The sequence below is a fragment of the Terrapene carolina genome, unplaced genomic scaffold (assembly GCF_002925995.2).
Source record: "Terrapene carolina triunguis isolate 2854851 unplaced genomic scaffold, T_m_triunguis-2.0 Scaffold131, whole genome shotgun sequence".
In the NCBI taxonomy this organism is placed as follows: domain Eukaryota; kingdom Metazoa; phylum Chordata; order Testudines; family Emydidae; genus Terrapene; species Terrapene triunguis.
The window spans coordinates 35,708,963-35,721,709 of record NW_020664482.1 but is presented as its reverse complement, the minus strand read 5'-3'; the positions used below and the strand labels follow the sequence as shown (position 1 = coordinate 35,721,709).

The 12,747-nt window shown below is 42.7% G+C and overlaps 1 protein-coding gene across 1 annotated transcript in view; it reads right to left on the bottom strand.

Annotated features, from left to right (window-relative positions):
* DIAPH2 (diaphanous related formin 2) overlaps positions 1-12,747 on the bottom strand; it is an 887,225-nt gene that overhangs the window by 304,395 nt on the left and 570,083 nt on the right. Inside the window, exon 24 of the mRNA XM_024202840.2 lies at positions 1,261-1,385. Coding sequence (XP_024058608.1) covers positions 1,261-1,385 — 125 coding nt within the window. The remainder of the gene's footprint in view (positions 1-1,260; positions 1,386-12,747) is intronic.

The following is a 12,747-nucleotide window of genomic DNA, read 5'->3' as shown; positions in this document are numbered from 1 at the left end:
GGGCCGGCACCCCAGGGCCCGAGCCGAGCCAGGCTGGAGACGCCGGGGCCGGCCGCCGGAGGGGGCCAGACTGGGCCGCGCCTCCTCCCCCCCTTACCTGCTGCCTGCTTCCCGCGAATCAAATGTTCGCGGGAAGCAGGGGAGGGGGCAGAGTTGGGGCGGGGGCGGGGCTGGGGCCGGGGCCCCGTGGAGTGTCCTCCTTTTGGACACTCAAAATATGGTAACCCTAGTTAAGGTGAGCCCACTGGCAAACATACTGCCTCTCCTACGGAGGAAGTTGAATACTCATGCTACATTCTATCAGCCCCTCAGCTTGTGTAAATAAATACATATACAAACCTCATGAGTCAGGAACAGGCAAACACACATTAAACATTTTTTCATTTAAAGAAATATATGGATTTCTATATTAAATTACTGACTGAAAATTTCCTTTAAGCACAAATGGAAATGTAGACAGTTCCACATAAATTTGATAGTTAGCTTCTTGCACTTACAGTTCTTTACTCTTGAGCAAAAGTTGAACTACTTCATAAGTGAAAATTTTTGAAAGGGGGGGGGGGAGGGGGAACAACCAGAGGTTAAATCTTGAGACAGTGACTGACATAAAGCTGTCGATTTTAGTTACTTTTAGATAAAGAATTCACAGTATTTATTCTCTAGAGAGATAACATGATAAGTCAATCTTCAGTTCAGACTATTTAATCATACTTACCAGAGCTGACACTTTTCTCCTAAAATTATAACTTTCAAAAAAATCAAAACAGAGAATGACTATCAGCAACTTCTAATACTTTAAACTAAAGTTTTCTTGATGAGCCAAAATTTTGCAGCCAAAACTTCTCACTAAATATTTTCCATTTTCTACTCTTCTTTCCATATTCTTTCAGCCTGAAGTGATGCAACCACTATCTAAAAGTTTGTTCTTTAATCATATGAAGCTATACTCTCTTCAGTTTATGACAGGATCCTGGGTATTCAGCTCCTTCAGTGGGGAGCCTTGAGAATGGTGTCATCTTTCTTCTTAAAAGTCTGATTACAAACGCTACAAGCTAGCCACAGAGAAGAAGCAAAACAAATTTCACTTCTGCTAATGGCTTAATGTTTTTAACACTCAAAACTTTCTGATATGCGCTTCCCTGTGCAAAACAATAAACATGAAACAACAGACACTTCTAACTGTTAATTTCAAATATTGAAAATATTTAATAAGACAGACAAAAAACTAAGATTATCAACCCAGAAGTGCAAAAAGGATATGGTCATCTTTTCCACAAATTTATCATGTGCATCTTCTGTTTTAGGGAACTTCTCAATATCATTTTCTAGGCGATGGATCTGAAGTTCCATTGAATCAAGGTTGCTCTTGAGACTTTGAGCTGAAACTTAGAAAAAAATGTGACAATGAATTAGAAAAACTTCTGGAATTCTGATTTAAAGAAAAGCAATGTCAAGAAAAGCAATGTCAGTAGAAGTATTCTTGAGGTAAAGAGAATAATTCCACTAAGCAGGCTCTCATTTTTCTGAATTACTGCTCATAAAAATTCTACCGTTCATAAAATAAGTGAGAATGTGTAATATAATATACCAAATCATCATGTTAAATGTGGGAATGACACCATTTTATTCAACCATTAGTTCAAATGGATCTATTTCTATTTAAATTTATTGATGGAAATTCTAATATTTCATTCTTTTAAATCTAATTTGAAGATTAAAGAGAAACTAAGGTTCAAAGAGATTTTATCTTATTAATGCATGTACTTGGCTATATAAATGATTTAAGGGAAAATTATAGAAAAAAGATCAAATGTTTTTCTTTTATTGAAATACACTGATTTCTATAAACCAACATCTGTGGAAGCCCTCAATACTTTTAACACCTACAGACAAATATTTGGATACCAGGAGCTATTGACACCTTACACAAATACAAATAAAGAAAATATGGTGAAACAGCAATAATATTAATTTAAAAATAAAATATTCTGTAATATCTCAATGTACCCTCTAACACTGTATTAATTATGGCTTTATTATCCTTGAAATTCTTTACACCTTTTTTCCTGTCCTTCTCCTAGAAGACATATCTCAAGAACCATATTAAAAACGTGCTAGTATTGCATATTCACTTTACACCTTCTCCAGCCTGGTTCTTACAGGATTCTTCTCTACCTTTCACTTGCTATATACTCTATACTTTCCTACACCTACCAGCATCTATGAAGAATAATATCTGATAATGATTTAAAGAACTAACATTTTCCTATTTTGGATGGCTATGACACTAAGTATAGTGGTTGTAGCACCAGGGCTTCCAAACTGTAGGTTGTAATATGCTTCTATTAAAATAAAGCACATTCCCCAACCAGGGTGGATAAGTATCTAAGATTTTTTTTTTAAAACAGTTTGGTTGGGTTTAACAAAATGTATGTATGTGCTATCTCTACAAGGTAAAATATGCATTTTTGAACCATATTCTGCCATCTGCCTTCTGATGTGCACCACATATTGCTGTGGAGCTCACAAAAATCAGTCCCTGAGGTTGGACATGAAATCACAATAGCAGATTTTCCAAAGTTAGCCCTTTAATATTAGTGTGCTGTTTCACAACCAGATCCTTCCTCAGCATTACTTTCTGAGTCTCTAGAATTTTGCCGCTTTCATTTTAATGGAAATGTCTTTGACACAAACTAGCAAGCTTTTAATGATAATGGAGACAGCTTTATAGGTGAGTAGTCTCACTCTACGGCAGATATCTACTGATTGATTACTAGGTCTCTTTCTTGAATGTTTTATGTCTTATACTGTATCACTGTATACAAGATTCTTTCCTGCAGGTTAGCTAGTTGTGCTTCCTGCATTCTTTTAATAAGGGGACTCAGTTGATCTATAGCTGTAATACACTAGACACTTTTTCACAGGTTTTCATTTTTTATTTAATTGGTAAGTTTTGCTGTTTCACAAGTGATTCACCCAGAACACTTAATAGGAGTAGCTTTACCTTTCTTTTTTTATGTTTGTACTTAAAATAAAACTCTGATTAAAAAACAATAAATCAAAAGGTTTAAAACAAAACAGGTAGGAAAAGTCATACACACACACACACACACAGTGGAGGCACAGATAGTGGAGATGTAAATCCAGTACAAACAGCAAAAATCTATTAAACTGACCCTGTTCTCACCTGTACCCTTTTTGCATTGGTGTAACTTCATGGAACTTAATGTAGTTACTGCCAATTTAAAGTGGCAACAAGTCATATGTTGTAAGCACAGTAAGTATCAAATTCCAATATACTGCATCTATCCTATTTTACTGATTATTCTAATTGAGGGGGGAGAGTACGATACTAGATGAGCAGAAGATGCAATAGCACAGCCAATGAAGTAAGGCCCAAGTCTTGCAAACATGACCCATGCAGGCTGACCTTTGCACCCAATGCAAATAGTTTATTAGTTTATTAATTTTTGGTGAGCCTGAAGAGAAACAGTGATATTTGTGCAGTAAGTGAAGAACTTGTTTGGCCTGGTCTACACTAGGAGATTTTTTCGAATTTAGCAGCGTTAAATCGAATTAACTCTGCACCCGTCCACACAACGAAGCTATTTAGTTCGACATAGAGGTCTCTTAAATTCGACTTCTGTACTCCTCCCCAACGAGGGGAGTAGCGCTAAATTCGACATGGCCATGTCGAATTAGGGTAGGTGTGGATGGAAATCGACGCTAATAGCTCTGGGAGCTATCCCACAGTGCACCACTCTGTTGACGCTCTGGACAGCAGTCCGAGCTCGGATGCTCTGACCAGGCACACAGGAAAAGCCCCGGGAAAATTTGAATTCCTTTTCCTGTCTGGGCAGTTTGAATCTCATTTCCTGTTTGGACATCGTGGCGAGCTCAGCAGCACTGGCAACGATGCAGAGCTCTCCAGCAGAGGTGGCCATGCAATCGCAGAATAGAAAGAGGGCCCCAGCATGGACTGATCGGGAAGTCTTGGATCTGATCGCTGTGGGGGCGATGAGTCCGTGCTTTCGGAGCTGCGATCGAAAAGACGGAATGCAAAGATCTACGAGAAGATCTCAAAAGCCATGACAGAGAGAGGATACAGCCGGGATGCAACGCAGTGCCGCGTGAAAATCAAGGAGCTGAGACAAGGCTACCAGAAGACCAAAGAGGCAAACGGACGCTCCGGATCCCAGCCCCAGACATGCCGTTTCTACGAGGCACTGCATTCCATTCTAGGTGCGGCCGCCACCACTACCCCACCACTGACCGTGGATTCTGAGGATGGGATATTGTCGACAGCCGCTTCCTCGGAGATGTTAGCGGACGGGGAAGATGAGGAAGGAGATGAGGAGGATGAGGCAGTCGACAGCACTTACAACGCTGATTTCCCAGACAGCCAGGAACTCTACATCACCCTCACAGAGATCCCCTACCAACCGTCCCCAGGCGTTAACCCGTACCCAGAATCAGGGGAAGGATCAGTCGGTAAGTGTTTTAAACATGTAAATATTTATTTTGAACAGAACAGGAATATTAACAGTGGGTTTTTCATGATTAGTTTGCCCTAGGCGCTTAACGTTTTAGTCCTTGGCAGTGCAACTACTGTCAAAAAATCTAACAATGTCCGGTTTATCATGATTGGTTTGCCCTAGGCGCTCTACTGTTTAGTCCTTGCCAGTGCAGCTACAGTAAAATACGGTCTATATGTCCGGGGATAGAGCTGAAATCCTCATGGGACATCTCCACGAAGCTCTCCTGGAGGTAATTGGAAAGCCTTTGCATGAGGTTCCTTGGGAGAGCGGCCTTATTGTGTCCTCCGTAGTAGGAAACGTTTCCACGCCAGGCTATCAGCAAGTACTCCAGGATCATTGCCTTGCAGAGCATGGCGGCATACGGCCCTGGTTTTTGCAGGCTTTCACGAAGCATGCGTTCTTTCTCGGTCTCAGAAATCCTCATCAGAGTGATGTCGCTCATGGTGACCTGCTTTGAATTAGGGGAATGTTAGTATTGGGACTGCTTGCCAGTTCCTTTACAGAACTGTAAACGGCGGTTTACAGCCACGCAGTGGAGGCGGGAGAGGGGCTGCATACAGGGATCTTTCCCGGGGACAGCCGCGAGGGGGTGGGACAGGGGCAGAGTTCATGCTTGCCGAATTGCTGGCAGCAGGAACTGGCCAACGCTAGGAGCATTGCTTTGAACGTGAAAGAAGGGCAGTGCTATAATTTAAGTTTTAAGCAGCCACAAGTCTACGGCTTACCATGTCAGCCTGCTACCCAAATTCCGCTGTCCTGCCCCGCTTGTCTGATCTGCACTGCAAGACCCCAGGCACTGAATGCGAAGGCCGAAAATTCGACCTTGTCCTGAGTGCGCATGTGATAGGTGCTGTGCATGGTCTTGTTCACAGAGAAAGACTATATTCTTTGTTCACAAAAAAAATTATCTTTCAGAGGAATTCACTCCCTTTTTCCCATCCCACAGCTGCGACTGTCTCCCAACCTACCCTGGCATCACCCTCCCAGAGACTGGCGCAGATTAGGCGCAGAAAGAAAAGGACACGGGATGACATGTTCTCAGAACTTATGGGCTGCTCCCGAGCTGAGGCGGCCCAGCAGACCCAGTGGAGGGAGAACATGTCGCAATACCAGCGAGCACACAGCGAACGGGAGGAGAGGTGGTGGCAGGAAGACCAGCAGGCGACTCAAACGCTGCTTCGACTAATAAAGGAGCAAACAGACACGCTCCGGCGCCTTGTGGATGTTCTGCAGGACCGGATGCAGGAGGACAGAGCCCCACTGCAGTCTATCTGTAACCACCCTCCCCCGCCACAAAGTCCCATACCCCCCTCACCCAAAGTCCCAAAAAGGAGGGGCGGCAGAGACCGTGAAAACTGTCACTCCATCCCTGCAGACTGCTCAAGTAGCAGAAGGCTGTCATTCCCCAAAATTTGATAAGTCCTTTCCTTCCCGCCTCACCCAAGCCCCCGTCCCAGTTTTATCCCCTAACTGTGTTGTTGCTAATAAAAAATACGTTTCTGTGAATTACTGTTTCCATCATGTTCTTTTAGAGGAGAGTGTGTTTGAAGGGGGGGAAGGGGGTTGGTAATTGGACAGGACAGTCACCTTTACCAGGGTACAGACACGGGGGCAGGTTCAGCAGCAGGTCACACACACATTGCAGTCACTAGGCACCCTGGTCATTCTGGGAGGTGGTTTTCATGTTCTGTGTGTGGGGGGCTATGTGACTTTGTGGTGGGGGAGGGCGGTTAGAGATCTTATGCTGCGGTCCTTATCCTGGATCACAGAGCCACGCACCAGGGGATCTGTAACTGTCCTCCCCCTGCCAGAAAGTCACATAGCCCCCACACACAGAGTCCCGAACAGGAGGGGTGGCAGGCTCTGTTGAAACAACCAGTCCACCAGTGCGGACCGCTCTAGGAGAAGGAGCCTGTCATTCCTCGAGTTTAGAAGCGTCCTTTGCATCACTACACTACACCTGCTCCCCACCACAGTCTGCGTCCCAGTTTCAACACTTTACCGCAAAAACCGTAATAAAGAAAACGGTGTTCATTAACAAATTTCCAGTTATTTTATTTTTAAACGTGTGTTGGAAGGGGGTGAACGGGGTATGTAACAAACTTAATAGTCACAAGTTACCCTGCTCACTGAGGAACCTAGCTTTCAAAGCCTCCCGGATGCACAGCGCGTCCCGCTGGGCTCTTCTAATCGCACGGCTGTCTGGCTGGGCGTAATCAGCAGCCAGGCTATTTGCCTCAACCTCCCACCCCGCCATAAAGGTCTCCCCCTTGATCTCACAGAGATTGTGGAGCACACAGCAAGCTGCAATAACAATGGGGATATTGGTTTCGCTGAGATCAGAGCGAGTCAGTAAGCTTCTCCATCTCCCCTTGAGACGTCCAAAAGCACACTCCACCACCATTCTGCACTTGCTCAGCCGGTAGTTGAAGAGTTCTTTTTCAGTGTCCAGGGCGCCTGTATAGGGCTTCATGAGCCAGGGCATTAGCGGGTAGGCTGGGTCCCCGAGGATCACTATAGGCATCTCCACATCCCCAACAGTTATTTTGTGGTCCGGGAAGTAAATACCTTCCTGCAGCCGTCTAAACAGACCAGAGTTCCTGAAAACACGAGCGTCATGAACCTTGCCCGGCCATCCGACGTTGATGTTGGTAAAACGTCCCCTATGGTCCACCAGTGCTTGCAGCACCGTTGAAAACTAGCCCTTTCGGTTAATGTACTGGCTAGCCTGGTGGTCCGGTGCCAGGATAGGGATGTGAGTTCCATCTATAGCCCCACCGCAGTTTGGGAATCCCATCGCAGCGAAGCCATCTATGATGACCTGAACGTTTCCAAGGGTCACTACCTTTGACAGCAGTAGCTCAACGACTGCGTTCGCTACTTGCATCACAACAACCCCCACTGTAGATTTGCCCACGCCAAAGTGGTTCGCGACTGACCGGTAGCTGTCTGGCGTTGCAAGCTTCCAGAGGGCTATGGCCACTCGCTTCTGGACAGTCAGGGCTGCTCGCATCCAGGTGTCCTTGCGCTTCAGGGCAGGGGACAGCAACTCACAAAGTTCCAGGAAAGTTCCCTTCCGCATGCGAAAGTTTCGCAGCCACTGTGATTCATCCCAGACCTGCAGCACTATGCGGTCCCACCAGTCCGTGCTTGTTTCCCGGGCCCAGAATCGCCGTTCCACAGCATCAACATGACCCATTGCCACCATGATGTTCACGGCGCGCGGTCCCGTGCTTTGTGACAGGTCTGTGCCACTCTCAGACTTCATGTCCTCACCGCGCTGCCGTAGCCTCCTCGCCCGATTTCTCAGCATCTGCCTCTGGAAAAGGTGGATGATAAGGTGTGAGGTGTTGACAACGGCCATAACTGCAGCGATGGTCGCAGCGGGCTCCATGCTCGCAGTGCTGTGGCGTCTGCGCTGTCACTCACCAGAAAAGTGCGCGAACTGATTGCCCGCCGGCGCTTTCACGGAGGGAGGGCGGGAGTGACGGTTGGATGACGACAGTTACCCAAAACCACCCTCGACACATTTTTTTCCCCAGCAGGCATTGGGGGCTCGACCCAGAATTCCAATGGGCAGCGGGGACTGTGGGATAGCTGCCCACAGTGCACCGCTTCCAATGTTGACGCTTGCCTCGTTAGTGTGGACTCACAAAGTCGAATTACTGACCTTAGTGTGGATACACACGTTCGACTTTCTAATATCGACTCCACATATTCGATTTAAGTAAAATCGAACTACTATCATAGTGTAGACATACCCTTTGAATTACAACAGTAATAGGTATTTATCAGCAATGTGATATATTTGGATAGAGAAAAAACAACACAGAAGTAAAATGTGCTGGAATTGAAAAATAAATTAGAAAGATGGAAATGGTTATTTTGTTGGTAAAGAGAATAGTAGCTGGTAAATGAACTGGCACCATAACAGAAAACAAAGTATAACTGCATTCAGCACTCTGAAAATATTTAAGCACATAATTGCATAGCAAAAATAGTTCTTTACCTTTGCGTTTGAAATTTTAAAGTATCAAGACAAAACCAATTAACAATGACAAAAAAGCATAATGAGTTTCTGTGCTTAATTAATCCTCATATTAGACCAAAAATCACCCAATTATTTCCCTACTGGGGTCTTGGAAATCTTAGTATGTTGAAATTGGGAGGAAAAACCCACATGGGATGCATTTAAAAGTGACTTTATTGTTATTAGTGAACTATGAACAAGTTAAACATTTCCTAGATTCAGAAGCACACTACACAGTACTTGTGTTGGTGTCTCACTGACACCATGATCAAAATTTTTTTTTTTAAAAAGCTACACACTGTACAGATGCCAGGGTCTAACTCACCCCATGTTTAGATAATGAAAACAGAAAACAGCAACAATATAAAAGGTACATACACAGCCAAGTGGGAGTAAACAACCTACTACTTTGAACAAATGGGGCACATAGGTGCCATTTTCTGAATATACAAAGTTTTTACATTTCACTCATTTTTTGTGTTTTTTGTCTCATTCTCTGGAACAGATGTAACTCCTTCCTCATTTCCTAGGCCCTACACATCAGTTCACAGCATGCTAGATGCTGCTTCCCTAGAAGCCTGAGGAAAGGCTGCAAGGTATCTTTTCTGCACCACTGTGACAGGATGTATAAACCCTGCACTGACAAGGTAGGGGCCACTACCAGGACTGTGGCTTGTATCAGTCTAACCTCATGATGGAAATTAAGCATGGAGAGGGACCACCCCTCAACTACGGAGGCACTCCAGAGAGACTCTTTTTACACAGTAGTTTCACCATTTCTGTATCCATGTCCCTGATAAACATTCATCTCTTACTCAGAGATTTTTGATGCCATGTGCAATTCAACAAAATTCAAACAATATAGACATTCAGACATGTGCATGTGCAATGCAACAGTGAGAGGCTTTTTCTACCCAACAATGAGTCTTTGCCCCAGCAACTGTGGGCTTGCCAGAAAATGGCTCTGACTATTGTGGCTTTCCTAAAAAACTCTTCCTAGCAAGTGTAGGCTTCCCAGAAAATCAAGTTGAGAGTGTTATCTTAGAAGAAACTCAATTCGCTGGACAACTGTGTTCATACATGAGTCAAATGTTATCTGGGGGTCTCAAAGACTCCCCCAGACTCTTTTAGTGCATTTCTTTGAAAAACAAAAACCAATGAAATGATGAAGATAATAACAATGCTGAAATATTAATATAATCATATCGTAACTTCTGCCTCAAAATTAAAACAGTCTGATGCTAGAATACCTTCATAATTAATTTAGGAGTCTAGATACCATAATAGAGGCCCAATTTAAATGTATACCCCTAATTAAAAAACACAGTAAAAGAACTAAAGAACAGCCACCGTGGCTTAACAACCATGTAAAAGAAGCAGTGAGAGATAAAAAGGCATCTTTTAAAAAGTGGAAGTCAAATCCTAGTGAGGTAAATAGAAAGGAGAATAAACACTGCCAAATTAAGTGTAAAAATGTAATAAAAAAAGCCAAAAAGGAGTTTGAAGAACAGCTAGCCAAAAACTCAAAAAGTAATAACAAAATGTTTTTTAAGTACATCAGAAGCAGGAAGCCTGCTAAACAACCAGTGGGGGCCCTGGATGATCGAGATTAAAAAGGAGCACTTAAAGATGATAAAGTCATTGCGGAGAAACTAAATGAATTCTTTGCTTCAGTCTTCACAGCTGAGGATGTTAGGGAGATTCCCAAACCTGAGCTGTCCTTTGTAGGTGACAAATCTGAGGAATTGTCACAGATTGAAGTGTCATTAGAGGAGGTTTTGGAATTAATTGATAAACTTAACAGTAACAAGTCACCAGGATCAGATGGCATTCCCCCAAGAGTTCTGAAAGAACTCATATGTGAAATTGCATAACTATTAACTATGGTTTGTAACCTGTCCTTTAAATTGGCGTCTGTACCCAATGACTGGAAGATAGCTAATGTAACACCAATATTTAAAAAGGGCTCTAGAGGTGATCCTGGCAATTACAGACTGGTAAGTCTAACGTCAGTACCGGGCAAATTAGTTGAAACAATAATAAAGAATAAAACTGTCAGACACATAGAAGAACATAAATTGTTGGGCAAGAGTCAACATGGTTTCTGTAAAGGAAAATCATGTCTTACTAATCTATTAGAGTTCTTTGAAGGGGTCAACAAACATGTGGACAAGGGAGATCCAGTGGACATAGTGTACTTAGATTTTTAGAAAGCCTTTGACAAGGTCCCTCACCAAAGGCTCTTACGTAAATTAAGTTGTCATCGGATAAGAGGAAGATCCTTTCATGGATTGAGAATTGGTTAAAAGACAGTGAACAAAGGGTAGGAATAAATGGTAAATTTTCAGAATGGAGAAGGGTAACTAGTGGTGTTCCCCAAGGGTCAGTCCTAGGACCAATCCTATTCAACTTATTCATAAATGTTCTGGAGAAAGGGGTAAACAGTGAGGTGGCAAAGTTTGCAGATGATACAAAACTGCTCAAGATAGTTAAGACCAAAGCAGAGTGTGAAGAACTTCAAAAAGATCTCACAAAACTAAGTGATTGGGTAACAAAATGGCAAATTAAATTTAATGCGGATAAAGGTAAAGTAATGCATATTGGGAAAAAAATAACCCCAACTATACATACAATATGATGGGGGCTAATTTAGCTACATCTAATCAGAAAAGAGATCTTGGAGTCATCGTGGATAGTTCTCTGAAGACGTCCATGCAATGTGCAGCGGCAGTCAAAAAAGTAAACAGGATGTTAGGAATCATTAAAAAAGGGATAGAGAATAAGACAGAGAATATTTTATTGCCCTTATATAAATCCTTATATGAATACTGCGTACAGATGTGGTCACCTCATCTCAAAAAAGTTATACTGGCATTAGAAAAGGTTCAGAGAAGGGCAACTAAAATGATTAGGGGTTTGGAACGGGTCCCATATGAGTGGAGATTAAAGAGGCTAGGACTTTTCAGCTTGGAAAAGAGGAGACTAAGGGGGGGATATGATAGAGGTATATAAAATCATGAGTGGTGTGGAGAAAGTGAATAAGGAAAAGTTATTTACTTGTTCCCATAATATAAGGACTAGGGGCCACCAAATGAAATTAATGGACAGCAGGTTTAAAACAAATAAAAGGAAGTAGTTCTTCACACAGCACACAGCCAACCTGTGGAACTCCTTGCCTGAGGAGGTTGTGAAGGCTAGGACTATAACAGGGTTTAAAAGAAAACTAGAAAAATTCATGGAGGTTAAGTCCATTAATGGCTATTAGCCAGGATGGGTAAGGAATGGTGTCCCTAACCTCTGTTTGTCAGAGGTTTGAGATGTATGGCAGGAGAGAGATCACGTGATCATTACCTGTTAGGTTCACTCCCTCTGGGGCACCTGCCATTGGCCACTGTCGACAGACAGGATACTGGGCTGGATAGACCTTTGGTCTGACCAAGTATGGCCATTCTTATGTTCTTAAATGACCCCAATAACATCGGAGTGACTTTTTTTACTACACTAAAACCACAACAGGTATTCAGATTAAATCAATTAATAACAGGTTGTTCTCATCATAGTTTGAGAATATGTAAAGAAAGAAAAGGCAGTGTTTTTGCCTATCATGTTTTAAATTTTTGTACATGTTTGGGGTCCAGGAGATCCCAAAGATCTTAGAAGTTTAATACTACATTTTTATCACTGACATTCATGGGTCTAACTGACTCCACTACCTTTTTAATGGTTTGTTTTTTTTTTACCACTACATATAAATCACAACACGAAGGATGATAAAACCACTGAGGAAAGACTGAACTCCATCCTAGTTTGAGAATACTTAAGAAGCACAGATTTGGCATGACAATTTTTATTTACATTTTTGCACGCATTGGGGTCAGATAGGCTCCAAAACATTAGGAGGTTATATAAAACAAGGGAAGAATTTTCAGTGCTTTTATTTTATTATGCAAAATTCAGAAAACAGTTCAGATTCAAGTCTGAGGCCAAGATGATCATCAGTACTAACGGATCTTTAGACAGGAAGTCTGAGGGATGCATTATACATTAAAGAGTTGTACTCCTCCATTGATAGGTGCCCAACTTTCACTAACAACATTGCTAATTATGGGTGGAAATAGATTACAACATATTTGAATTAGCATGTGTAGGTTCTGCTCAAAATCCCAAAGGCAGTCTGAT